This window comes from Taudactylus pleione, unplaced genomic scaffold (assembly GCF_031769625.1).
Source record: "Taudactylus pleione unplaced genomic scaffold, aTauple2 ptg000414l, whole genome shotgun sequence".
Classification (NCBI taxonomy): domain Eukaryota; kingdom Metazoa; phylum Chordata; class Amphibia; order Anura; family Myobatrachidae; genus Taudactylus; species Taudactylus pleione.
In genome coordinates this window covers 340,692-365,437 of record NW_028284816.1, presented here as the reverse complement: position 1 = coordinate 365,437, position 24,746 = coordinate 340,692, and the positions used below count along the sequence as shown (strand labels likewise).

General features: G+C 46.1%; 3 protein-coding genes across 10 annotated transcripts in view; 2 read left to right on the top strand and 1 right to left on the bottom strand.

Moving 5' to 3' along the window:
• Nucleotides 1-690: 690 nt before the first annotated feature.
• On the top strand, nucleotides 691-12,403 carry NDUFV1 (NADH:ubiquinone oxidoreductase core subunit V1). Of its 2 annotated transcripts, none has more exons than XM_088447068.1 (11): nucleotides 691-769; nucleotides 3,454-3,565; nucleotides 5,693-5,772; nucleotides 5,872-6,042; nucleotides 6,674-6,857; nucleotides 6,941-7,130; nucleotides 9,055-9,267; nucleotides 10,054-10,220; nucleotides 10,348-10,429; nucleotides 10,897-11,042; nucleotides 12,211-12,403. In XM_088447068.1, exons 2-11 carry the CDS (start codon nucleotides 3,470-3,472, stop codon nucleotides 12,292-12,294), a joined length of 1,413 nt encoding a protein of 470 aa, XP_088303194.1. In that variant the 5' UTR covers nucleotides 691-769; nucleotides 3,454-3,469; the 3' UTR covers nucleotides 12,295-12,403. The 2 variants fall into 2 exon arrangements, with proteins under 2 accessions (XP_088303194.1, XP_088303193.1); XM_088447067.1 differs by having other exon boundaries at nucleotides 719-779.
• Nucleotides 12,310-18,061, bottom strand: NUDT8 (nudix hydrolase 8). 7 transcript variants are annotated; one of them, XM_088447080.1, is made up of 5 exons: nucleotides 17,894-18,061; nucleotides 16,053-16,300; nucleotides 14,814-14,946; nucleotides 14,439-14,516; nucleotides 12,310-12,762 (listed from the first exon to the last, which is right to left on the bottom strand). In XM_088447080.1, the coding sequence occupies exons 2-5, from the start codon at nucleotides 16,292-16,294 to the stop codon at nucleotides 12,541-12,543; spliced, it is 675 nt and encodes a 224-aa protein (XP_088303206.1). In that variant the 5' UTR covers nucleotides 16,295-16,300; nucleotides 17,894-18,061; the 3' UTR covers nucleotides 12,310-12,540. The 7 variants fall into 7 exon arrangements, with proteins under 7 accessions (XP_088303206.1, XP_088303200.1, XP_088303202.1 ...); XM_088447074.1 differs by having other exon boundaries at nucleotides 16,053-16,303; nucleotides 17,812-17,980; XM_088447076.1 differs by having other exon boundaries at nucleotides 17,812-17,980.
• Nucleotides 18,062-18,200: 139 nt separating this feature from the next.
• Nucleotides 18,201-24,746, top strand: part of ACY3 (aminoacylase 3) — a 62,515-nt gene continuing 55,969 nt past the window's right edge. The window contains exon 1 of the mRNA XM_088447073.1: nucleotides 18,201-18,219. The gene's annotated coding sequence lies outside the window, so the exon portion shown is untranslated. The remainder of the gene's footprint in view (nucleotides 18,220-24,746) is intronic.

Genomic DNA, 24,746 nt, shown 5'->3' with positions numbered 1-24,746 from the left:
TTAAGTAGACACATAATAATGTTTATGTATTTATTTATTAACAGTTTCTTATATAGCGCAGCATATTCCATTGCGCTTTACAATTGGAAACATTTATAGAACAAAACAGGGTAATAACAGACAGACATAGAGGTAAGAGGGCCCTGCTTGCAAGCTTACAATCTATAGAGAAATAGGAAATATGTGATACATATTTGGACAATACAGATATACCCCAAAAGAATTTCAGGCAATTAAGCACCGTGTACATCAGACTTAACGTTTCCATTATATGCAGCCCAATGTGCAACATGTCTATCTGATCTATCTCTACTTCCATGTGCCCAATTTCATAGGCTAATTATGTCCATCGACTACCATACACAGGTACCAAGCACAGAAAATAAAACTTGTAAATATTTGAAAAACAAACATACATATTCATTAACTAAACGGACTCTTTAGGGAAGAAATCCACCCCCCATGGAACTACAAGACCCAGCATGCCCTGTTGTTGATACGTTGCCAAATATGTGACAAATTAATGATATTAGCTACTCTAGCAAGTCGTCATCGCTAATGCTAAGCTGCTGTCACTTCCACACCATCTGCTGCTGTATAGATGGTGCAAGCCCGGTAGGTAACAGTGAAGGCCCTTGCCAGAAGTCAACATGGCCGCCCCGTGCCGGTGACGTTGCAGCGTGGAGGGATAATAAATCACAGGATTGACGTCATCGCCCCGGCACAGGAAGAGGAGGAGTGTAATAACGCAGTGGGGCCGCTACTGAAGGTGACATTATGTAAACATATAAGTTTGGGGGGTAATGGTGCAGGGTTTGCATAGTGGGAGTAGCAGGCACGTTGCCATGGTGATGGGTGCTGCCCTGGCAGCAGAGCTAATGGGTCAGGGACAGGGTGCCAGTGTCTGCAGGTCACATAAAGCGATGCATGTGTATACCATAGCTGCCTATGCAATGCCCCAGCTGAATATGCAGTGTGGTGCATAGGTGCCAGGCTTTGCACCCTGTATATATGCAATGATATCTACATACGTGTGTTACTATGTGCATCTGTAAGTCCCCCAATCTGTTTCCCCTCCCTACCACATTGTCCACTTGCTGCCTGACAGCACTGAGGTCTTGTGTTTGGTTGCCACCAGGGCGCTATATTTGTGGAGCTTTTATGTTCTCTTCATGTTTGCGTTTGCTTCCACCCACAATCCAAAAACATACCGGTAGGTTAATTATGTTCTTGAATAAAAACCCTACTGCACAGTTGCTGACTTTATGGCTGTCAGATCAGCGCAGCAGGGGGCGTTGTTGGTGGCATAGAGGGTCGGTACAGGGGCGTGAAAGCGAGATTGCTTCGTTGCACCCCCGCTATACAATGCTGAGATTATTGACATTGTAAAGCAGGGGACGGAGCGACGATGACTTGATTCAGCGTAAAACGCTTAATCGGCCCCCTCTGGACCACCCACTTTCACCAGGGAAGTGCGGGGAGGTGACACAAGTCTCTTGCGAGCAGACGGGAGCGCCTCCAGATTTTTGGGAGCCTCCCGGCCGTTCCAGGGCAGTGGGCACGCATGCCCTACTGTGTATGTGAATTCATGTGATACTGAGTATAGATCGTAAGCTCCACTGTGGCAGGGACTAACATTAAATGAAGAGGCGGGTGTATGAAGAAGTTACGGTACGTTTTAGAAGAAACTGAGATATTTACAGTTAAAGGTACATTTTACAGGAATTGGACATAGCACTTTTATCCATAAAATAGATCAGTAAATAGACTACCAGTAATTTTCCTGAAAATTGTTACACAACACCTTCATTCACTCGCCTCTTCAAATATTCTCTGTAAAGCTCTGCATAATATGTGTGCGCTACATAAATATCTGGGTTCAAGTTCAGAACATGGGGTACACTGGCTTTCCATGCCGCCTACTTGCTCCCTGAATGAGACTGGCTGACTGACTGGATGTTCTGCGCAGTTTTTTCCACTGAGCCATAGCCGAATCAGACAGTCCCCAACGCCGGAGAGGAGTCTGGAGACTGACAACATGGGTCACATGAGTCGGAAGCTGCGGAGGGGGCCACTGCTGCCTTTGGTGCTTTGCCAGGCGGAAGGGGTACTGTCAGAGATGATGGGCAGCCATTGGAGGTGCCTCCAGTGATGCCAGACAGGAGCCAGTGAAGAGGAGCATGGGTCACAGTAGCCAGAAGTTGCGGAGCAGAACTGCCAGTAGTTCTGTGCCGGCTAGAGGGTGTACTGGCAGAGAGGACGGTCATCCGGCGGGTTGCTGTCAGTGAAGCTGGACCAGCGGGGTTACTGCTAGAGAGGACAGCCAGCCAGCGGGGGTGCTGCCAGTGAAGCCATACAGGCGCTGGAGCAAGTGAAGTCAGTGTACCCCATGTTCTGAACTGGAACCAAATCTCTGTTAATGAATAATACTGGGTACATCTACAGTATCTAGACAACAGTGATTGGATACAGACAGCACATAGATCAATGAGATCAGTACTTTGTAGGACCACCCCGTGCAGTGATTACTGCAGACACCCTTCTTGGCAGTCTGTCCACAAGTTCCTGGACAACAGCGGGCGGTATGTTTTACCATTCCGCCTAAAGTACAGTGACCAACTGTGACACTGAAGGAGGTCGTGTCGGCCTAGAATGCACTAATCACTCCAATTCGTCCCAGAGGTTCTCAGTGTGGTTAAGATCTGGACTCTGAGCTGGCCAGTCCATCCGGGTTACCGAATTTTCTGTATACCAGTCCAGCGTCGCCCTGGAAACATGACAGGTGGTAAAAACATTTGTTGTTTCCTTAGAACAGAAAGTGCATGGGCCTCCCTACCAAGTGTTTTTGTCGAAACCGCCATTTAGAACTCCTGTGCAATGGTATGCATTACGCTTGCGCGGGGGGTGTCCAATCACTTTTGTCTACATAGTGTATATAAATATATATTCCTCCATTGCTCTTCAAGTTCTCAGTACTTTTTTTTTTTTTTAATTCACAATGATTGATTTTCTGTGTTTTAGTCTTTGACGGTAACTGTATATTAATTCGGGTTTTACAAGGTTTCATGAGTTTGTATGGTAAAGTTTCCCATGGCTTATATGCAAGAAAAAGTTGCTGTTCTGTAGAACTCTTCTCCTAGCATTGCGGCTTGCGTGCGATGGCACGGATATTCCTGTATATGAGTAGGGCTGAATGCGGAAGGTCTTGGTCTGTACCGGACAACCTGATTCATATTTGCTAGCGTTGAGAATTCTGCTGTTATCCCCCATTTGAAGGGGCATTTTCTTATTGTTAATAATCTAGTTTTGCAAGGTAAATCACCACGTGTTTGTCATCTCCCTCACTTCTGCATGTTCCTCCAAGTCTATTATGCTGTGTAAGGCAGCTGTGATAAATTGGTTCTTGTATATATTTCATACCTTTTCTCTCACCATGATATATGTCTCTTCTAGGCCATCTCCAGCCAAGATGATGCTGTCTGTCCGACACATCTTTCGATTGTCCCTTCCCTCTCCTGCTCCAGCTGTCACCTTTGTCAGGTTTAACTCTACAGCACCTGAACAGGTAAGTGAAAGCGTTGTTACTGGGGTTTTATCCTATCATTATTAGGGGTCACTCGTTCCAGTCTGTGACTCAGTTGCGTGTTGTTGTTCTATTCCTATGTCCTCTGTGCTGTGTGTTATACTCTGATTTATCTGTTACTTCTTTCCCATTCATAGTACAAGGAGAGCTCTTGGATCAGTATTAAACAGATGCAGCCAGTATTATTCCTCTCGGGCTTACCCAGATAGCTACCTAGCGTTCCGGTTAGGCTTTTAGGGGGGCGCTGCACCCTGCCCTATTTTAAAGTGGCAAAATGCGCCCTTCCCTTCTAGCGACGCACTGCTAAAACAGCCTATCCTGTGCCTTCACCCGCAGGCCACAGTGTCCCGCAGGTAAGAAAAGTTGTGGTGACCAATCACCGGCAGGTGAATAAATGCCATGTGCACAGCATCTATTCACAGTGAGGAGCGAGCTTGGGGGAACTCTTGGGGGTGTGTCTCCATGACACGCCCCTCCCGGCCAGCCACTCCCCCTTTTCTGCACACGCATAGTTACCTCCTAAAATCATTTGCTTCACTCCCAGCTGGAATTACATTCTGATGACTCAAGATAAAATAATTCTCTTTCCTGTCAGTGTTGGCTGCATCACACAGGATCTCCCATATGTAAGTGGGAGTCTCTCCACCAACAAGCCAAACACTATTGCATATAGAAAATGCTACAGTGTATATAAACAGACATTAAAGAGCAATTCTTAACACAATATTTCAAAAGCTGGCTTCCATTATTCATTATACAATTTATATAAATATACCGGGCATATAAAGAAAATGTATATCCATTATAGATACACAGATGGACACTGTGGGCAGCATAGTTTCACAGTGGTTGGCATTGCTGCTTCATATGGGACCATGGGCTCCATTTCAACCAGGGCCAGTGTTTGCATCGGTTTCTCCATAGTACTCTGGGTTCCTCCCACGGTCCAAAAACATAAAACATAAAAACATAATTGTTGGTTCAAATTAACCTGTGTGTGGTCATGTGGTAGCTCCAATGGAGTTTTAGGCCACTTAAACCACAGCCTCTATTTGTTCATTAATGTTACAGAGTGACACGTAGACAATTACATAAAGGAAATTACATCAACCTATTGCTATAAAAATGTATGCTAAACAAAACACAAGTATATCCATGTTTCTCAATATATTTAATGTTTTACCTTGATTTTCCTGAGTAGACATTGATTTGGCCACAAGGGGCAGTATATGTAATGAAAGCCTAGGAATTGTGCTCTCAGCCAGGCCCAGTCTATGCTGCTTTGTGCAGCTTTAGTGGGCATGACCATTCCTTCCACAACTTGTTTCTGGAAATGGCCTATCTTGTAGCATTCAGCAGGGAAGCCCAGTATTGTCTATGTTCCTATTCATGAAATGTGAATTCCATGCAAGAAAAACTGCAGCGAATACCAACTAGCACAACTGCAGGGCTCCCACACCACTCAAGCGGTTGAGACGGTTTCACCCCTGACCTTTCCTATCTCATATGCCCACCTGTCTCTCTGCCACCTCCTCATTAATGTCTCAACACTCCAAGGTTGAGGTTATCTCTCCTGCATCCACACTCTGCCAGTCCCTTCACTGGCTCCTAAAATCCTGTTCAAGCTCATACTTTAACCTCCACAAGCCCTCAACTAATCTTTCTCCTCATCTCCTTATACACCCCTCTACCTCCCCCCTCTCCGTTCTGAAACTGACTATGCCCAACTGCCAACTCCCACCTTAAGACTCTCTTGTGCTGCTTTGCCCCTAGGGATTGATCTCCTCCAGCCCTCTGCTCCTTAAAAGCATCTCTTCAGAACAGCCTGCCCTCTGCATTGTACCTCTCCATTAGATTGTAAGCTCTTGTGATCAGGCCCGGTTACCTCTTGTCCTTTCCCATCTGTGCATCCTTGTGTTTTCTTCTTATATATTTTATGTTTGGCCAGTATTTCTTTGTTGGGTACCTTAGGTAGCTACGTCACACATATAATGTGTTATTGTCCGCTATATAACGCTGCGTAATATTGTGCTACCCTATAAAGCAACTTTATGCTGAAAAATGTATCTGAAAGGACTAGCGATCTCTCACTTCTAGCTCTCTTCCTAGGCTCCAAAGAAGACAAAGTTTGGGCCCTTAAATGATGAGGATCGAATTTTCACTAATCTATATGGCCGCCATGATTGGAGGTGAGCCAACATTGCCCTACATGCTTTATGTCCTTCTGCCCTTATCATGTACCTTTATCGCTGAACGATCGCCACCAATCCCCATCTCTCCCTGTGCAGGCTGAAGGGGTCTATGAACCGTGGTGACTGGTACAAGACCAAGGAAATTCTGCTGAAAGGAGTGGACTGGATACTGGGGGAGATAAAAGCATCCGGCCTGCGTGGAAGAGGGGGTGCTGGCTTTCCCACAGGACTCAAATGGAGCTTTATGAACAAACCATCTGATGGACGGTAATGTTCTGTAAGGACGTTCCAACAAATTTGTTTTGGTCTGAGCTCCTAAAGGTGTAATCCCACATAGATGTTTTAAAAAGGAGTTTTGGACCCTCAACATGAAGCCTATTTGTCTAGGATATGCGGCGTATCCTTTGCAATATTGGTTGGTGTGGGGGATGATATGGTTTGCTGCAAATAGAAAATAAATAACGCCCTCTACTGGCACATTTGATTTCTGCCTGTTACCAAGAGCATGTAACCTGTATCCGTTACCAAGCTCCCCTGGTGGCCACTTAAGAGCATAGGAACATAAGGTCTTGGTTAATGCATTGAGGCTCTCTGCTCCCTCCTTCATACGTCATGCGACTGTGGTCGCCATGGTTATAGCATAGTACTTGGCAAACTGGTGAATCATTACTAGCAGCGTGAATCATTACCTGAAAAACACCCCCGTGCATCATCTAGATAGTGTCCAATAATCAATATTACAAGGATAATGTGCGCAAGTTCTTTGTCTCTAAAAGGTCCTTGTGCAGCAGTCAGATCTCACTTTGTCTAATCTTTTGCTCTGTCCTCTGGCTAGATGCCTCCCTCACATGATATGAGGTATCAATATATAGAACTTTCCTTCTGCTCAATCTCTCAGGCCTAAGTATCTGGTGGTGAATGCAGATGAAGGGGAGCCAGGGACCTGTAAGGACCGCGAGATCATGAGACATGATCCCCACAAGTTGGTGGAGGGGTGCCTGGTGGCCGGTCGCAGCATGGGTGCACGAGCTGCTTACATCTACATCCGAGGGGAGTTCTACAATGAGGCATCCAACCTACAGGTACTCCCCGGGTCAGGTGGGGGCAGGAGGTTTATAAAGATTAGGGACTTGGCTCTTGACCCATGATGCTGTTGTTGGAACAGGTAGCCATCAAAGAGGCATATGCCGCAGGGCTCATTGGACGCAACGCCTGTGGCTCGGGATTTGATTTTGATGTGTTCGTGGTGAGAGGAGCTGGAGCATATATCTGCGGGGAGGAGACGGCTTTAATAGAAAGTATTGAAGGAAAGCAAGGGAAGCCCCGCCTCAAGCCTCCGTTCCCCGCTGACGTTGGTATGAATCGTTTTCTTTACCTTTCACATATTTCTCGATAGTATATATGTCTTTACCTAACAGGGCACAGGAGCGTCTGGTGACCGTGCTACTGAGCACACTGCTAGTACGTGCACTGCTATGTGATGGCCTGGCTGTATCATTGCTTTTATGTAATCATGGTGAATAAAAGCGATCTGTAATTGAAATCCTGTAGCTTCAGGAAGAAACGCACATTGATCACAATGTTGTTCCCTGTGTTATCTTGTGCCACTATGTAGGGGATAAAGTACCATCTTCTGTAGATTATGAGGTTAGTTCAAGTCACTGATGAGGGATTATATGCTAAGTGGCTTTACAAGCAACCCTTAAATACCCTCGATCAACTACTCCTTTTATGACATTCAAGTATGGCCCTGATGTCGCTGCCTCCATCTACAGCAAAGCACTCACTTCATCCCTAAACAATGGAGAACCAGACTCTGCAATCTAATCCTCACACAATCCACAACCTGCACAAAGTGCCACCCCACTGCTGAGTGTCGCTAGGGGAAGTCTCACTACACAGCAGACTAACTCTACTATAATGTCACCCTTACAACGCTGCCCGTTCACTTGTCAAACAAATGCACTTCACTTACCTAATATCCACCCAGCCTAATCCATCCTGCCACCTCCAGCTAGCATCTCTGCCCACGCCCATCCCCATTCCTCCTTCAGAGCTCCAGATTTTGCCACATATTTAAAAGACGGAATCGACACCATGCAACAAGGTATTTCCTTATGGCCAAATACCTGACACTCCACCAATCTTCAATTCACCCTCAGTCCATTCTTTCTAGTAACCAAAGTCTATCTCTCTGCATTCATCTCATCCTGCCCCTGACCCCAGTCCCTCCCACCTTCTCTATCCCCTCCCCCCCCACAGAATGCCATCTTGTCCTTCTCCACTCGTACGTTTCCATTTTCATTTAAACTTGTGCTCATCTCACCAATCCTAAATAAACTATTGCACAACCCAGCTACTGCCCTATTTCTTGCCTTTCCTTTGCTTTCAAACTGATTGAATGACTCAGTAACCCGGCTTCCGCTCATTCTGCTAAGACTACACCCACTAGACTAATAAATTACACTTATCTACTTCTACTAAAGTCTGAGGGTAACTACTCCTTACTCAAAATATGCCCTTTCTTACCCAAGATACTATCAGAACTATTATCCACTCTCTCATCATCTCCGGCCTTGGTTATTGCAACCTCCTACTAGGTGCAAGTCCCCTCACTTATCTATCCTGTTTCAGTACATCATAAATGCCATAGCAAGTCTTCCCCTCTCCCCTCTCCTCATAATTGTAGATCCTTACACTGGCTCCGTGTCCTCCAGAATCCAATTTAAATGACTCCCCCTCCTCATCTACAAAGCCCACAGTAACCCCACCCTTTCATACATATCAAATACCTTCTTCCACCTCCTAGATCTTCTGACCTATACCTCCCCTCATCTCTTATGGTGCTATCTGACATCTGATGTGTTTGCAGTCAGTTTTGGACGATTTCAGTCATTTTAATGCAGTCAAAAATCGTTCGTAGTTCAAATAGTTTGCAAAATCGTTCAAACCGTTGGTCAAATCGTTTATCTGACACATCTGACCATGTGTATGCTCCATAACTCCCTCCTCCAAGACCTCTCCCATGCCGCTATACACTTATGGAATTATGCTGTCTACTTACTAAGCCTTAGATGGAGATACAGTACCAACCAACCAGCTCCTGTCATTTTTCAAACATAGCCTGTGATATGGCAGTTAGGAGTTGATTGGTTGGTACATAGACCCCTTAATGCGTGTGTATCTTTCCTTAAGTGTAATTAATCAGTGCTTGCTTATCCTACATAGAGGAGGATCATACTTGTAGGAAATGTCTAACAGTCTTGACCTCTCCTGCAGGAGTATTTGGCTGCCCAACAACAGTTGCTAATGTAGAGACGGTCGCTGTGGCTCCCACCATTTGCCGGCGCGGAGGTTCCTGGTTTGCCGGCTTCGGCCGCGAAAGAAATTCTGGAACCAAACTGTTCAACATTTCCGGACATGTCAACAACCCGTGCACTGTGGAGGAAGAGATGTCCATCCCACTCAAGGAGCTGATAGAAAGACATGCGGGTAAATGGGGGTGGAAGGTTTAATAAGCGAGGGGGGTATGTTATATAGCGGAGTTGCCTAGATACATGGTAAATGATCAGGCTAAGCTTAATCTGCTTTACATGTATGGATTTTCTTTATGGAGCCATGCGGTATAATGAGACCTTTTTATTGTTAAGTAGAGTCAAACTGAAGTATAATGAGACAAAAACAAATCACTGAGTTTAAAACAACCGTTAAACGATGTAAGGAGTTATTAAAATGTGACTTTTTACAGTGTTTTGTAGAGCTCTATGTGCATAATGTATCAAGAGTACTCCCATGTCCCACATTGTTCCAATATTACTGGGCTGCTAATTTTAGCCTATAGCTATATTATTGTATATCGGCCAAATGTACGGCACTCATAGTGTTCATTCTAGCACCCTGCACCTGTCACACAACCCGTACAGTCCCTTTTTCCTGCCTGGGGTGTCGCTTTCTGCTCTGGTGCTTCTAGCACACTCGGCTGATGCATCAAACTGCTGAGATACACACCAGAGTGTGCTAGAAGCACCAGAGCAGAGAGCGACACCCCAGACAGGAAAGAGGAACTGCATGGGTTGTGGCAGGTGCAGGGTGCTAGAATGAACACTACACTCATAGTGACACCGGAAAATACAAATAAATAAAAAGCTATTTGTGCAGGATAATTGGTTGATCCGTTATACCAAGGGCATAGTAGGAACAAGTGTCACTTATAGAGATGAGAAATGTATGTGCAACCCTGTGATCTGTAATGACCACGTCTGTCTCTTGTTCCTGTAGGAGGTGTTACTGGTGGCTGGGATAACCTACTGGCTGTAATTCCTGGCGGCTCCTCCACCCCTCTCATCCCACGTTCTGTGTGTGACACGGTCCTCATGGACTTTGATGCTCTTGTCCAGGCACAGACTGGTCTTGGTACCGCTGCGGTCATTGTAATGGATAAATCGGTAAGTGCTACTGTTCCGTGTGATCCCTGTCTCTGGTAGTTCATTCCTGTGACTAAGCACATCCATATCTGGTATAACTGTAACGTTTTTCGGGCTTCTCTGATTCCTGCCGTGCTCTCTATTGCAGACAGACCTTGTTCGGGCCATTGCTCGCCTCATAGAGTTCTATAAACATGAAAGCTGTGGTCAGTGCACGCCCTGCAGAGAAGGTAAGGTGTTGTATTTGCCTTTGTTTTAGTTTCAGCAACAGAGGGTGCTGATCTCTGCTTTGAGCAATGCACAGGGACATGTGAAGAGGGTAGTAAGTGTGCAGCCCACTCAGTCATTCGGCTCCATATTGGTCACCTGACCTTATCAGGAAGAAAATCCTGCTTGTGTGACCAATCATGAAAACCTGATTGGCCCTCGGCCGTATGCTTTGATTATTGGATGTGAGTACTTTGTCTGAGGAAGCCGGATGTTAGGCAGTGTCAGACAATAGAGCCCCCAACGTTAGGTCCTGCTGCATGGAACACTGATTTCCTTTCTAGAGTCCCTGATCCCCATTCATGAAATATCTGGAGGGATGAGGATGTTCCAGTGAACTGAGCGTTGCTGCAGCTGACATTGTAAACAAAACTGAATATAGCGTTATATCTTTGCCCACCTCATTTCCCTGCTTGTAACCTACCACCAGGGGTCGACTGGATGAATAAGGTCATGTGGCGAATGTGCAAAGGGAACGCCCGCGAGGCAGAGATCGACATGTTGTGGGAGATCAGCAAGCAAATCGAGGGCCATACCATCTGTGCATTGGGAGATGGTGCCGCGTGGCCTGTACAGGTAAATGCGTACTGCGACAATCTCTAACGGTGCATACACATGGTCAGATTTTTCTTCAGATCTGAGCGCTAACGATTTAAAAAATCGTTCATATCTGAAGGAAAATCTGACATGTTTGAACAATGTTCCCGATGGTCAGATAACGATATCTGACATCTGATGTGTTTGCAGTCAGTTTTGGACGATTTCAGTCATTTTAATGTAGTCAAAAATCATTTGTAGTTCAAATCGTTTGGAAAATTGTTCAAATCGTTGGTCAAATTGTTCATCTGACACATCTGACCGTGTGTATGCTCCATTACCAGTGCATGGAAACAATACTTTACCCGCTAATTGTACCATCTTTATGTAATAAAGTTTATGTTGCACTTGGTTATGTCCATGTCTATTTACTGTAGTTTTGTAATACTTATATTCCAAGACAACCTATTTCATTTTATTGTATGGAATATAAATAGATTTTCATCCATTACACTGCTCAGCTGCTATTGTGTTCTATATGCCCCATTTTGTTCAAGCCTCAATAAAAGACAATGGACCTCAAAGGCGGTCGCTAGAAGCGTTCGCTCTCTCTGAATGAGGCGGGCGCTTCTGGTTATTTGGTGCAGCCTTCTGGTCGCAAGCTAAACTGTGGGTTACCACCCACAGCTTAGCTTGCGACCAGGGTGATGGTCGCGGTGGTGGTCACCATCGCGACCATCGGGGCTTGTAACCAGACCCTAAGGTTGGGTCTGGGCACTCGCAAGCCCCAGGGAGCTTTCTGCTCTGATGGAGCAGGAAGCTCCCCACTGACATCACTGATAATGTCAGTGCGGCCGCCCACAAAACGGTAGGCGTTCCTAAAGGAACGCCTCCGTTTTGGAAACCACCCCCCTGGCACACCTACAAAAAGGGTCGAGTTGTCGATCAACATAGACAGCCGCCCCTTTTGTAGCGAGCTCTGGAGCGAGACAGTTTCTCTCTTGCTCCGGGGCTTGCGCACGCGCAGTGCGGCCGCTGCGCGTGCGCAGGGCCACCCATCGACCCGGTTGCGAGCACATCGGTGCTTGCGACCGGGTCTGAATGACCCCCAATATGCTCTAAACCTCATATTATAAGATCTATACCCTATTCTTACCAATCCGAATGGGGAGGATGTCCGGTGTAACTGTTCGTATTCTTCTTGCAGGGTCTAATCCGTCATTTCCGTCCTGAGTTGGAGGAACGAATGAAACAGTTTCACGCAGCAAAGAGGCAGCAGGCCAGCATCTGAGAGCCCCAGGAGAACTAAGATGAATGGAATTTATTTTATTTAACAGAGCAAAGCAGTGCGTGAGGACCATGTTATGTGTGTGCTAATAAACCTCTCGTTCCTAAGCGGACTTCAGTTGTTCAGAAGTTTTTGTGATCATTAAGAAACCGCTTTTGTCGTTGAACTCCACGGAAGGAAAGTCTCATCTGTGTTCTTTGGGGGGGGTACATAGAGGTGTTGAGGTGCCCGGCCAGTGAAGTGGGTGTGCTATCTCGTGCGAGATCCACCTAAGACACTGCTGTACGAGTTGGGGAACAGCAGGGAAAGGGCAGAGTCTGTCATCATGGCTGTGAGTCCCCACACCTTGTGTCCTGGTAGCCGGAAGACTGGTAGGGTGTAGGCGTATCGTCCATGCTGGCGGAAGCACGTGTACCCACGAGCAGAGCTGGTACATGCCAGGGATAGCGGAAGCGTAAGTAGAGACTCCACCTGAGGAAACACATGACATTGATATAGGATGGTGACTGCAAGAATTTAGGAGACAAAAAACATCAACCTGGAAATGTAAAGTATTGGTACCGATCTGTAATAAACCAATGCTTTACACTCAGTATTACAAGGAGACACTTTAGGGGTCATTCAATTCTCTGTGGAACGGTAGTGAAGGCACTCCATAGTGTATCTTCCATCATACCCTATAGAGGTGCGCAGAAATATTACTGACTATTGCTCATCGTAATAAGCGGTGATGTAAGCTCAGTAGTGAGCTTCGGCTGGCGCCGGGAGGGGGAGAGAAGGAGCGGGCGCCCGCAAATGGAAGGTGCAGCACCCCTTGCATCCTCCGTAGTTACGCCACTGGAGGTGGAGCGCCGACCAACGGTGCTCTTTCTCCATGCAGCTCCTCCTCAGCAGTGACTGGATGACAATGGAGCCAGGTGCCCCCTTCAGGGCTGGTGCCCGTCGGCAAATGACTCCATTGTCTCCGGGAGTTCCGCCACTGGAATAGAGTCCGCTCTCTCTCTCTCCATTCATAAACCCCAGGAACCCTTTTCCAGCTTTGTCAAAAAATCCACAAAGCTGTTCACAACACAGACATTTTCCTGGGGTTTTTAGAACACACAGGTTAGGAATCTAGGAGAAATATAGCGACCCTCCAGCATTATACCAGTGACCTTGTCACAATACCATATCCTAGGCAGCACAGACGGTGTAATGGTTAGCATTACCGCTTCACAGCACTGAGGTCGTGGGTTCGATTCCCACCACGGCCCTAACTGTGCGGAGTTTGTATATTCTCCCTGTGCTTGCGTGGGTTTCCTCCGGGTACTCCGGTTTCCTCCCACACTCCAAAAAATATACTGGTAGGTTAATTGGCTCCCAACACAAATTAACCCTAGTGTGAGTGTGTGCGCATGTGGTAGGGAACTTAGATTGTAAGCTCCACTGGGGCAGGGACTGATGTGAATGGCCAAATATTCTCTGTAAAGCGCTGTGGAATATGTGTGCGCTATATAAATAACTGGTAATAATAATAATAATCCTACGTGATTCATTAAAATATATAAATTATTTGCCCCCATCTAGCTGATGGCCTGCGCTGCTCTACAGATGTGTTTTCATTTCACAGATGAAGTGATTCACGTAAATATTTTTTTCCTGCAAAGTCGCTGATGCTTCATGTAAAAAGCTAGAGATATTCCCTATAGCTGGCATGAGCGCCCGTCTGAAACACTGTGTAAAGGGCCCCATACATCAGCAATTGATTGTGGCAATTCTGCAATTTGCAATCGATTGTGTATAAAAATCTGCAATGTAGGGGGCTCGCAGATCGCAACCAGACAGTGATTGGAATTGGTAAATCAGATTGTCCAACATGTTGGATGTCACAGATGGATTGGAGCTCTAGATTGCTAGTGTATGGACATGATCAGCAGATTTGCAGACCGTTACTAGTAAAATGATGGGACTTTCAAGATTGGCAGATCTGTGTTTGCTGCAATGGATCTGCAAATCACTGTAAGAGATCTATAATGTATGGGCGCAGATTGCTAGATTGGGAAATCCTAAAATCGGGCAATAAATCTTCAAATTGTTCAATTGTGGTTTTCAGATTGCTGATGTATGGGGGCATTAACGCTACATCTCCGCCTATAGCCGTTACTAACCTCTTCCGGATTGGGGTTTGCTGCCAAGTCCTCCAGACATCCTATATTTGATAAAACGGGAACTATTACCATCCCTGTCTGCAGGAATAGAAGGAGAGAGATTAGGTGGTGGCACCGCAGTAACGTGCCTTTACTCATTGGTTGTAATGTTAATTCACATCACTCATTTAGTGCTTTACCAATAGCTGGGACAATGGACTACAATTCATTATCAAAGTGACACTTTACACAGCAACATGCCAAGTACAGTAGGTAACAGGGTAACATACAGCAGCTGCACAGCGAGAATTAGGTGTGTACGGATATAAGTTTTAGATATATTTGTATTTTTAACATTTTTAATTTGTTACATTCTGATTTTTTTTTTTTTCTTACCCAATCCGTGATGGGCTTCATGTGGCCCCAGACGGCGTTACGAGAGATTGCCACCCCGAGTTCTTCCCGTGCTTCCCGTAAGGCAGTGTCTATGACATCTCCATCTGATGCATCACACTTCCCTCCTGGGAAACTGCACAATATATTATATAGACATATGAACTTGTAGTATGGACACCTTGGACAGATCCCTGCTAATGGTGGGGTAACTGGTTCATTCATGAAATGATGGCATCACCCGTATCATTGATCTTGGAAAAAAACTCTGTGTAGCAAGACGGCAGACATTAAACTACTCGGAATGAAAAGATTTTCATTGCTTAGTAAAGTACATGGACTCCAACACAGGAAGAACATACAAAATCCACATAGATGATGCCCAGGCCCAAGTGTTGTGAGACAGCAATGCTATCCACTGTGCCACTTTAACCAGCTCATCGATACATTGTAGTTTATATGTTCATCACATGTTCATGTGTTTCCTCCTTTTTTTTCCCCATGGTCCAAAATCAAGACTGGTAGGTTACTGGGCATCTGATTTAGCTGACGCTAATGTCTGTGTGACTGTGGTAGGGAAATTAAAATGAAAGCTATACTGTGGCAGGGAGGGATGTGTATGAGCAAGATTGTACAGCGCTGCAGAATATGTTGTCACTATACAGAAAATAATATTCATTACAAGTTACTGTCTTCAGTTACATCTAAGCACTAAGCTAGTATTAGGGTTAGGCTGTGGGATGGGAGAGTTATGGTTAGGCTGCTGGAGGAGTGGGTTCGGGTTAGGCTGTGGAAGGGGTGGGTTTTGGGTAAGGGTTAAGATTTGGGTTAAAATATTTGCCCGTCGGTATGTTGACCGTTGGCATCCCGTACCCAACACCATCATAATGTTGCCTCTTTATAGGAATATAAATAATATGACTTATTTAGAGTATATTATTTTACTACAGATACTGTAATTATGTTTTATTTGTATACTTTGCATGTGTGTTCCTCTCTTTTGATACATATGTTGCAGTACTAGCTTTCAAATATTTTATTTTTGTTATAAAAGTTACATTTTTATTAAAGTAATTTAGCAACTCTCATTCTATATACAGAATCCAGCTTAAAAAAAAACAAACAAAAAACAATAGTTGAACACTGCTTAGCTATAATATTATTTTATCAAGTACACTTTTACTGCGCTCATTCTGATGTCATAGCTCATAGCGGCAACAAATTGTCCTGCCCATCACCTACCTGACATCGCCCTTATGTCTCCCTTTCAGCTTGGAGGAGCGTAAGGTGTACAGAAAGGAGGGGGCACCTCTGATGGTGCATAAGGTCACCAGGACGCCAGCTGACGCCCGCTGGGGGAGAGGGCTTCTGCTCAGGATCTCACGACAACGTTTCTCGGTCTCAGGGGATAGGGCTTTGCTAGGAATGTGCTGGAGGTTCTTGGTGCAGAGGCCACGGGAGAGAAGGGACGGACGTAGGAACATTGGATCCTACTGGATGAAATCACAAACAGCATATGGTTAAATCACCGTAATGCTTTGGTGTTTGGGGAATAGCTGGCAGCAGCCAATTTCTACTGTGTATATATTCAGATAATAATACAGTTGTCTCAATTTAAAAAAAAAAAAAAAATGATTCCACAGGCTGCTGCTGCACATTATCTGTATTCAGCTGGTTGCCTGACTGTGCGGACTGTTGACCAGAAGTATGAATATTGTCTATTATCAGTGGCGTAACTAGGGTATTTGTAGCCCAGGGCAAATGTCAAAATGGAGCCCACAACCCCCCCCCCATGCGTGTGCTGCAAAAATGGGCGTGGTCACAATGGGGCATGTCAACATGACACACCCCATTCTTGTCACTGAAAACATTTTTTTTCCATATGCACCTTGATACAGTGCCCCTTATACAGTCCCCCCTATGCAGTGCCCCTAGTAGTGGTGGTCCCCCTTCTGCAGGCCCCAGTAGTGGTCCCCTTTGTGCAGACCCCCATTAGTCCCCTTATACAGTGCCCCCAGTAGTGGTACCCCTTATACAGGCCCCCAGTAGTGATCCCCCATATGCAGTGCCCCCTGTAGTGGTTCCCCTTATACAGTGCCCCCAGTAGTGATCCCCCATATGCAGGCCCCCAGTAGTGATCCCCCATATGCAGTGCCCCTTATACAGTGTCCCCAGGAGTGATCCCCCTTATGCAGGCCCCAGTAGTGATCCCCTTATACAGTAACCCCAGTAGTGGTCCCTCTTATGCAGGCCCCCATTAGTATCCCTTATACAGTGCCCCCAGTAGTGATCCCCCATATGCAGTGCCCCTTATACAGTGTCCCCAGGAGTGATCCCCCATATGCAGTGCCCCCAGTATTGATCCCACATATGCAGTGCCCCTTACACTGTGCCCCTCTAGTGGTCCCCAGTATGTAGCCCCCATTATTTCCCCTTATACAGTGCCCCCAGTAGTGATCCCCATATGCAGTGCCCCCAAGAGTTATCCCCCTTATGCAGGCCCCCAGTAGTGCCCCTTATACAGTGCCCCCATTAGTTATCCCCCCTATGCAGTGCCCCCTGTAGTGGTTCTCCCTTTTCAGTGCCCCCTGTAGTGGTCCCTCCTGTGCAGTTCCCGCAGTAGTGGTACCCCCTATACAGTGCCCCCAGTAGGAGTCCCCCTTGATGCAGTGCCCCCAGTAGTAGGTACCCCCGATGCAGTGCCCCCCCCCCCATAGTAGTTCCCCCTATGATTATATCCAGATGACAGAGCATCTCACTACAGCTGCCTGCTGTGTACATTACCACATAAGTAACAAAGAGGTAAACTCTGGTAAGGGGACAAAAGTACATGTATATGACATATTTCATTTCCAGCAGGTGTTAGTAAGTGGGACCTAACATTGCAAACATCGTTACTAATTTTTCGGACAACAAACATGTCCTTTATACTGAAACTGAGGGACACTTCCAGGACACGTCTATTTAATTACAGAAACTTCCAAGGAATCTGCCTACTCACTGTAAAGAAAAGTGAAGCAACACAATGGTTATCCAACTAAGTAAGTAAACCTGTCATCATGGGGATTCGTACCAGACCTGACCTTCAAGCATACAGCTCTAATACAGAGAGACCCTGGCAATATAGCGGGACGTGGCTCAGCAAAGACTGAAGTGTCCTTCAATGGAAAGTCAACAAAGCAACACCGGTAATGCCATGAACACACAATAGCTGCCGCGGCCTCCCCGCTTTTCACAAAGTCATCCAAAATAGTAATTATTTAACTTCCAGTATCAAAAATGGCGGCGGCTACACTACTACAAATGCATAGAACTTCCGGGAACAACCAAGATGGCCGAAAATATAACTACACCTGCGCAGATTAGACGAAGTTGTTGTCGCTAGATGGAGCTATTGACACGTAGATAAGTAAAATAGTTTATCAATCCACAATGTATTTATTATTATTAGTATTGTTATTACTGCATAGGAGTCACCTGGTCATATTTTCTTTTCTTTTTTTGTAAACCTGCTCTCTTTACAGGGCTCGATCCTATTAGCCACGATTATCTTACTGGTGGGAGTCATTGCGGCAATGGCTGCACTTTGCGGCAGCCCAGATTTGCCCAATTTTGCTCGCTGCACCACAGGACAGCGAGCAAAGTTTATCGAGTTCAGAGTCGAGTCGGGGTGCGAAGGGTACAACGTGCCAGTCCGTTGCAGGCATTTTAATGCCGTTGCAACGGCACATCGCACCCTTCGCACGGAATAGGATTGACCCCACAGAGGTGAAATGTGCCAATTTAGGTGGGGTTAGCAGTTTGCGTCATTGCGTCTCATTGGCCAAGGTGTGGTGATGTCAATGATACACATTGACGTTGTGTTTTGCATTACCCAAAGTCAGTGGGGGAGGGGGGTTACTGATAATATAATAGAGGCTTCCACCACTGCCAGTTGGTGTGTTTGGCATCAATACACAGCCATGGTTGGCCCATGATGACATGGTTTGCATACACATCTTTAGCCATCTGGGAGAATTTACAGACTTTCTGGGACTCCCTGGTGTGCAAGAGACTTGGAAATGCATGGGAATAATGCATTCTTCTAAAGCGTCCCAATTGTGGCGGGGCAGTACCTATTTGAGGGGGCTATCCCACTGTCTTGCAATGGGAAAATTGTGCCAAAATTGCAGGGAGTTGGCAGGGCCGAAACTAGGATATCTGCCACCCAGTGCAAGGCAGCAATTTTGCGCTCCCTCCCTTCCCGAACCTGGATTTTGTCCTTGCTCCTCCATAAGGCAGTACACTAGTCAAACGTCCCTTGTATAGTGACTTACATTATTCCACACACCATAATGCCCATGCATTGTAATGCCTATTACCAAAGTGCCACTTACATATTTGCCCGACACCATTTTATGCCCCACAGTAAGGCTTCTAATTACTTTAAAATTACCTGCTCATTGCCAGGGGCCAAGCCACCGTGAGTCAGCCCTTTTTCACCCCCTGCATTCCGGCACCCGGTGCACGTGCACCTCTAGCCCCCTCCTAGTTGCGGCCCTGGAGTTGGGTGGTAGTCCCATGCTGGCTGTATCGAGAACTGGTGCCTCCACTGCATGCAGCAATAAAATGGGTTTTCTGTAGCCGATGAGGCAGCCTAAGCACGTTCAGCAGGGGAATGGCCACGGGCACTACAAGGCATGCGGTCACATCCTTATATCCCGATCACTGCAGTTGGTCGGTGGGATAATGTAAATGTAAGGATATAATTAGTAGAACTGCCCCTTTCATTGGAGAAGAGGTTGGGATCTGGAAAGCTTGTCTACTCTCCCAAAGTCTCTTTAGAGCTCCCCAAAATTCATGAGTCTCCTGGAAATTCCAGCAGAATAGACAAGTATGTTTTTTTTAGCCTTGCCATAATTTGAGCGTGGTTTGGTCAGTCTTGGGTGTGGCTATTGGTGGAACATTATTTGTGTCCCATTTTTTTGTATTGAAGAAATTAAAGGAGTTATGGTAAAGAGTCACCTTAGCTGCAGTTATGTGATAGTTGAACATGTGGACTAGATTTCAGAAATACCGCACTACAGTAGTTGGCTGTCACAAGCAAACAAACTGTAGTAGGCTTACAGATGTGCTGCAGAATCTGCTAATACCCCGGGCAATGCTAGCTGTATAGCCCGAATAACTGTTCAGGTCATACATACTGTCAATATTTGAATGATGTCCTAAGGGAGATTCTGGAAGGGGTGGTCTTGGTTATTGATGTGAGGGAGCATGGTGCTGTCAATTATGTTATTTAGAGCCCAGCCACCCGCCGTATGTAGCTGTGTTAATTCGGAATCAATATGATGTACGGTTCAAATCCCGACAGCGGCAGCCCGGCAGGGGTGAAAATCCTGATCGTCAAAAGGTAAGTACTAACTAACCTCATTCTACCCCCTAACCCTCCCCCCAAGTGCCTAACCCTAATCCCCCCCTCAAGTGCCTAAACCTAACCCCCCCTTGCCCGCAGCCTAAACCTAAGTCCGCCGGGGGGGGGTGCCTAACCCTAACCTCCCCCCCTGGGGTGCCTAACCCTAACCCCCCCTTCCCCTAGCCTAAACCTAACCTCCCAGGGGGGTTCCTAAGTTCCCCCCCGGGAGCCCATAACCTAACCCAACCCCCGCCCCCGTGGCAGTCCGCGCCCGGCTTGCCTTCGATCGGTAAGCCGGGTGTCGGGCTCCCAACGTAGGTCTAATGTCAGGTGTCGGGATTTCGAATCCTGTCATTAGTGCCTTGCCGGAATTAGACAGTCGGGAAGCCGGCGATCAGGATTACGTCCGTCGGCTTCCGAAATGCTTCCCGTAAATTCAAATCTGCCAAACAATCTTCTACATTTATTATCATCATTTTATTATTTTTATTAAATCTTTTATTCATATTATGCAGCACCAGAGGTGCTACCAATCTAAATTTTCTACCACAGGCACAAAAACACAATGAGGATAATTTTAGAGGAAAGCCAATTAACCTACTAGTGTTTTTTTGGATTGTGGCTTGAGACACGGGATGCAGTCAGGATGTCGACGGTCAGAATCCCGGCAACCGAATCCCAACAGCAGTCTGAATCCCGGCACCAGTCCAGAATCCAGACTGCTGCCATCCCAACGGTGAGTATTAGGGTTAGGCACTAGGGGGAGGGTTAGGGAGCGGGAGGGGTAGGTTAGGGGGAGAATTAGGGTTACTTACCAAATTCTGTTGGGATCCTGACTGTTGGGATGCTGCTGTCGGTATTCTGACTGCCGGGATCCCGAACCCAACCCAGAGACACAAATTATTATGGGATGATGCCACATAGTTAGAACCGTTCAGAATCACGTCATCATGCGGTGACGCCCCTGGCCCCACCCCCAAAATGGCATCATAGCCAGGCCACGCCCCCCACGGTATGCAGGCATTCAGCTCCCTCCTGGAAGGAGGGAGCTGAATGTTAGCAAGTATGGTACACACTAGACGATATATTGGACGATTTGTCGCTTTGAGACGAATTGGAACAACATATCGTCCACATCGTCTAGTGTGTACGCACTTAAGTGCGCTCCCGTGCATCGTTCCTAGCATCTTTTCTGTACTGCACAGCAGATGAGAAGATACCTTTAATGATTTTGTGTGAGCAGTGGTGTCTGCAGTCTCTGACAGAACTGAATTTAACATGCCAATTTCTCAGACAAATGATGTTGGTTACAGATATCTATAGCTATTACTATCACAGGGGGTTTATACTCAGTTTTTTGTCATTTTTATAGCTTATTATGTATTACCAGTTATTTATATAGAACACACATTTTCTGCAGTGCTATGCAGATAATATTTGGGCAATTCCTGCACCAGTGGAGCTTACAATCTATGGCCCTGATTCAGAGCCGCTCGTAAGCGGCCGCTCGTTCGTTCTGACCGATGTTCGCACATCTGCGCATGCGTACAGTCAGTGCGGCCGAAAATCGTTTGTTCGCTATATAGCGAATGCCTGCTATTTTGAGTGACAGAAGGAGGCGTATGTGGGTGGTAACAGGGGAAGGTGCTTGAAAACGGGGGTGTGGAATTCGAACACAGGCGTGCTTAAAGGTCAAAACGGGCGTCACTTGTTTTTTTTTACTCAGAACTGCTCGCAAAATAGCGGTTGAAAAAACCAGCCACAAGAATAGCGAGCAGTTCATACGATGTTCGATGTACTCGATTAATCTAATAAATAGCGGACATGACGTATGGTGCGAGCGGCAAGGGGGCGTATTTTTCAAAATTACAACCGCAAGTTTTGCTCGCTCGTTCAGACTTAGAGGCGTGAACAGACCGCAATTAGCAAACGGTTAATTTGAATAGCCCCCCCTTGTTTTAGAACGAACGACCGCAAATAGCGTGCGGCTCTGAATGAGGGCCTATATTTCTTACCACATATACACACACAAACACTAGCAGGGGGGTAACTAGGTATTTAAAGGCCCTATAGCAAAAGTTTGTAAGGGCCCCTATGTACCACCATGGTGAAAAATGTATAGAATACATGTAACTTTGACCAAGAAGATGGGTCCCCTCAGCAGCTGCACTAGGTTTAATTTGTTTTGTTAGAAGCCAACAAACCTACCAGTATATTTTTGGATTGTGTGAGGAAACCCATGCAAACACAGGGAGAATATACAAACTCTACACAGGGCTATGGTGGGAATTGAACCAATGACCTCAGTGCTGTGAGGCAGTAACACTAACCATTACACTATCCGTGCATTATTTTTGGTGTTCACTGAATTATTATTTCTTTAACAAGATGGTTCTAAATCTAGACACCCATGGTAAATTTACAGCAGGATAATTGATTATATAAGCATTTTGATATTCGATAACTTTAAAAGTGTATCCGGTACACAGCATTTTACTTATATTAGTATGTAACAAAACATAGGACCTGATTGAGATGTGGACACGAATGCCATGGCAGCTGCGATCTCTCACAAATTTGAAATTGCGGAAATATGCTAATGTGCCACTCGCCATCCAGTGGTTAGCGACGCTGACTGATAGCATCTTACATTCGCCGCTCACTAACAAATCCGGATACATCGGAAACATTGAATGCAGATCAGGCGCCCATTAACCTCCTGAGTAAGTCTAAGCTGCTGCAGACATAGTGGTTCTCCAGACACACAGAGGGCTCTCCTGCTGTGAGCAAGGACGCAACAGCTAATATATGGACGCACAGAAAACAGTGTATTAAAGTTCCGAAACACCTGCGTTTCTCTAACTACTCCTCCCCCCCCGTTACCTTCGCGAAACACTGACTACCTGTCACTCACCTTGAAAGTGAATCCTTCGTACGAGCGTAACCGCAATTCAATCGCTGCGTGTGGGCAGTGCGGCTTTCACGCATGCGCAATGGCCAACAATCACTCATTCTGCCTAAATATCGGCATTTTGCCCAAATGTGAATCAGGCCCAATGATTGCGTAAAATGGTCACATGCAGCAGTTTCTGGTATTGTGTTGTTATGCACCAATGTTTGCGCAGATTCTCTGGTTTATATGAAAACATTCTAGAGGTAGAGCGGAGAACATTTGCAGGGGAGCAAACTCTGGCCCGTGTGGAATTGGCTGCGATTTGCTTGTCCCGGTGTGATTTTGGCGAGATACATGCTACTTTTAATGTAGCAGTTTTTCTTAAAAGCAAAAACAAATTGGTTTTGCTTTAAAGGGAATTACAGTGCATCCGGAAAGTATTCACAATGCTTTACTTTTTCCACATTTTGTTATGTTACAGCCTTATTCCACAATGGAATAAATTCATTTTTGTCCTAAAAATTCTACACACAATACCCCATAATGACAACATGTAAAAAGTTTTTTTGCGATTTTTGCAAATTTAATAAAAAAAAAAATCACATGTACATCAGGCTTGCCGACTTTCTGGTTGCCTCTCCCGGGAGAGGCAGCAAGCTCGGCACAGCTGGGGGCGTGGCAAAGTTTTTAGGGCGGGCCAGGGCGTGACCTCGCAATCGCATTGTCGCAGCCCCGCTCTGGCAACATAATACCTGTAATTTCGGCACTGTGTTGCCGGGGGTGGGGTCACAATGACGCGATTTAGTGCAAATCGCATCATCAACCCCCCCCCCACTCCCCCGCTGCAGGTAAATATTTTTTCTAATACATCCGGTGGTGGGAGGGGGGCTTTATTAACGGGGCATGTGCCTACTTTTCCGGGAGGTCGGGAGCAGCACCCGATTTTCAGGAGGCTCCCGCCCAAACCGGAAAGTAGGCATGTATGATGTACATATGTATTCACGGCCTTTGCCATGGAGCTCAAAATTGAGCTTAGGTGCATCCTGTTCCCACTGATCATCCTTGAGATGTTCCTACAGCTTAATTTAGTCCTCCTGTGGTAAATTCAGTTGATTGGACATGATTTTGAAAGGCATACACCCAGTGCTTAAAGTGGTACTAGAGAAGTGGGGGAACTCACCCTCCTCCTAAAAAAATGACACTGCGTGCCGAATGTGTGTGGCGAAAAGGGGCGTGGCTCTCAAAAGAAATGGGCGTGATCACAAAATAAATGGGCGTGGTTACGCAATTGTATTCCCAATTCAAATTACACCACTTGGTAGCACAATCTTGATAAACCCGATTCACATTACACCACATAGTAGTGGCCCTTATTCATGTATGACACACAGCAGTGCCCTTTTTACACAATGCCCACATTTGTGCCCCTTATACACAATGCCCACAGTAGTAGTGCCCCTTATACAATGCCCACAGCAGTAGTGCTCCTTATGCAAATGCAATGCCCATTGTAGTGGTGCCCCGAATGCAGTGCCCCCAGTAGTGGTACCCATTATGCAGTGCCCACAGTAGTGGTGCCCCTTATGCAGTGCCTCCAGTGGTGGTAGTGCCCCTTTTGCAGTGGTCCCAGTAGTGGTAGTGCCCCTTATGC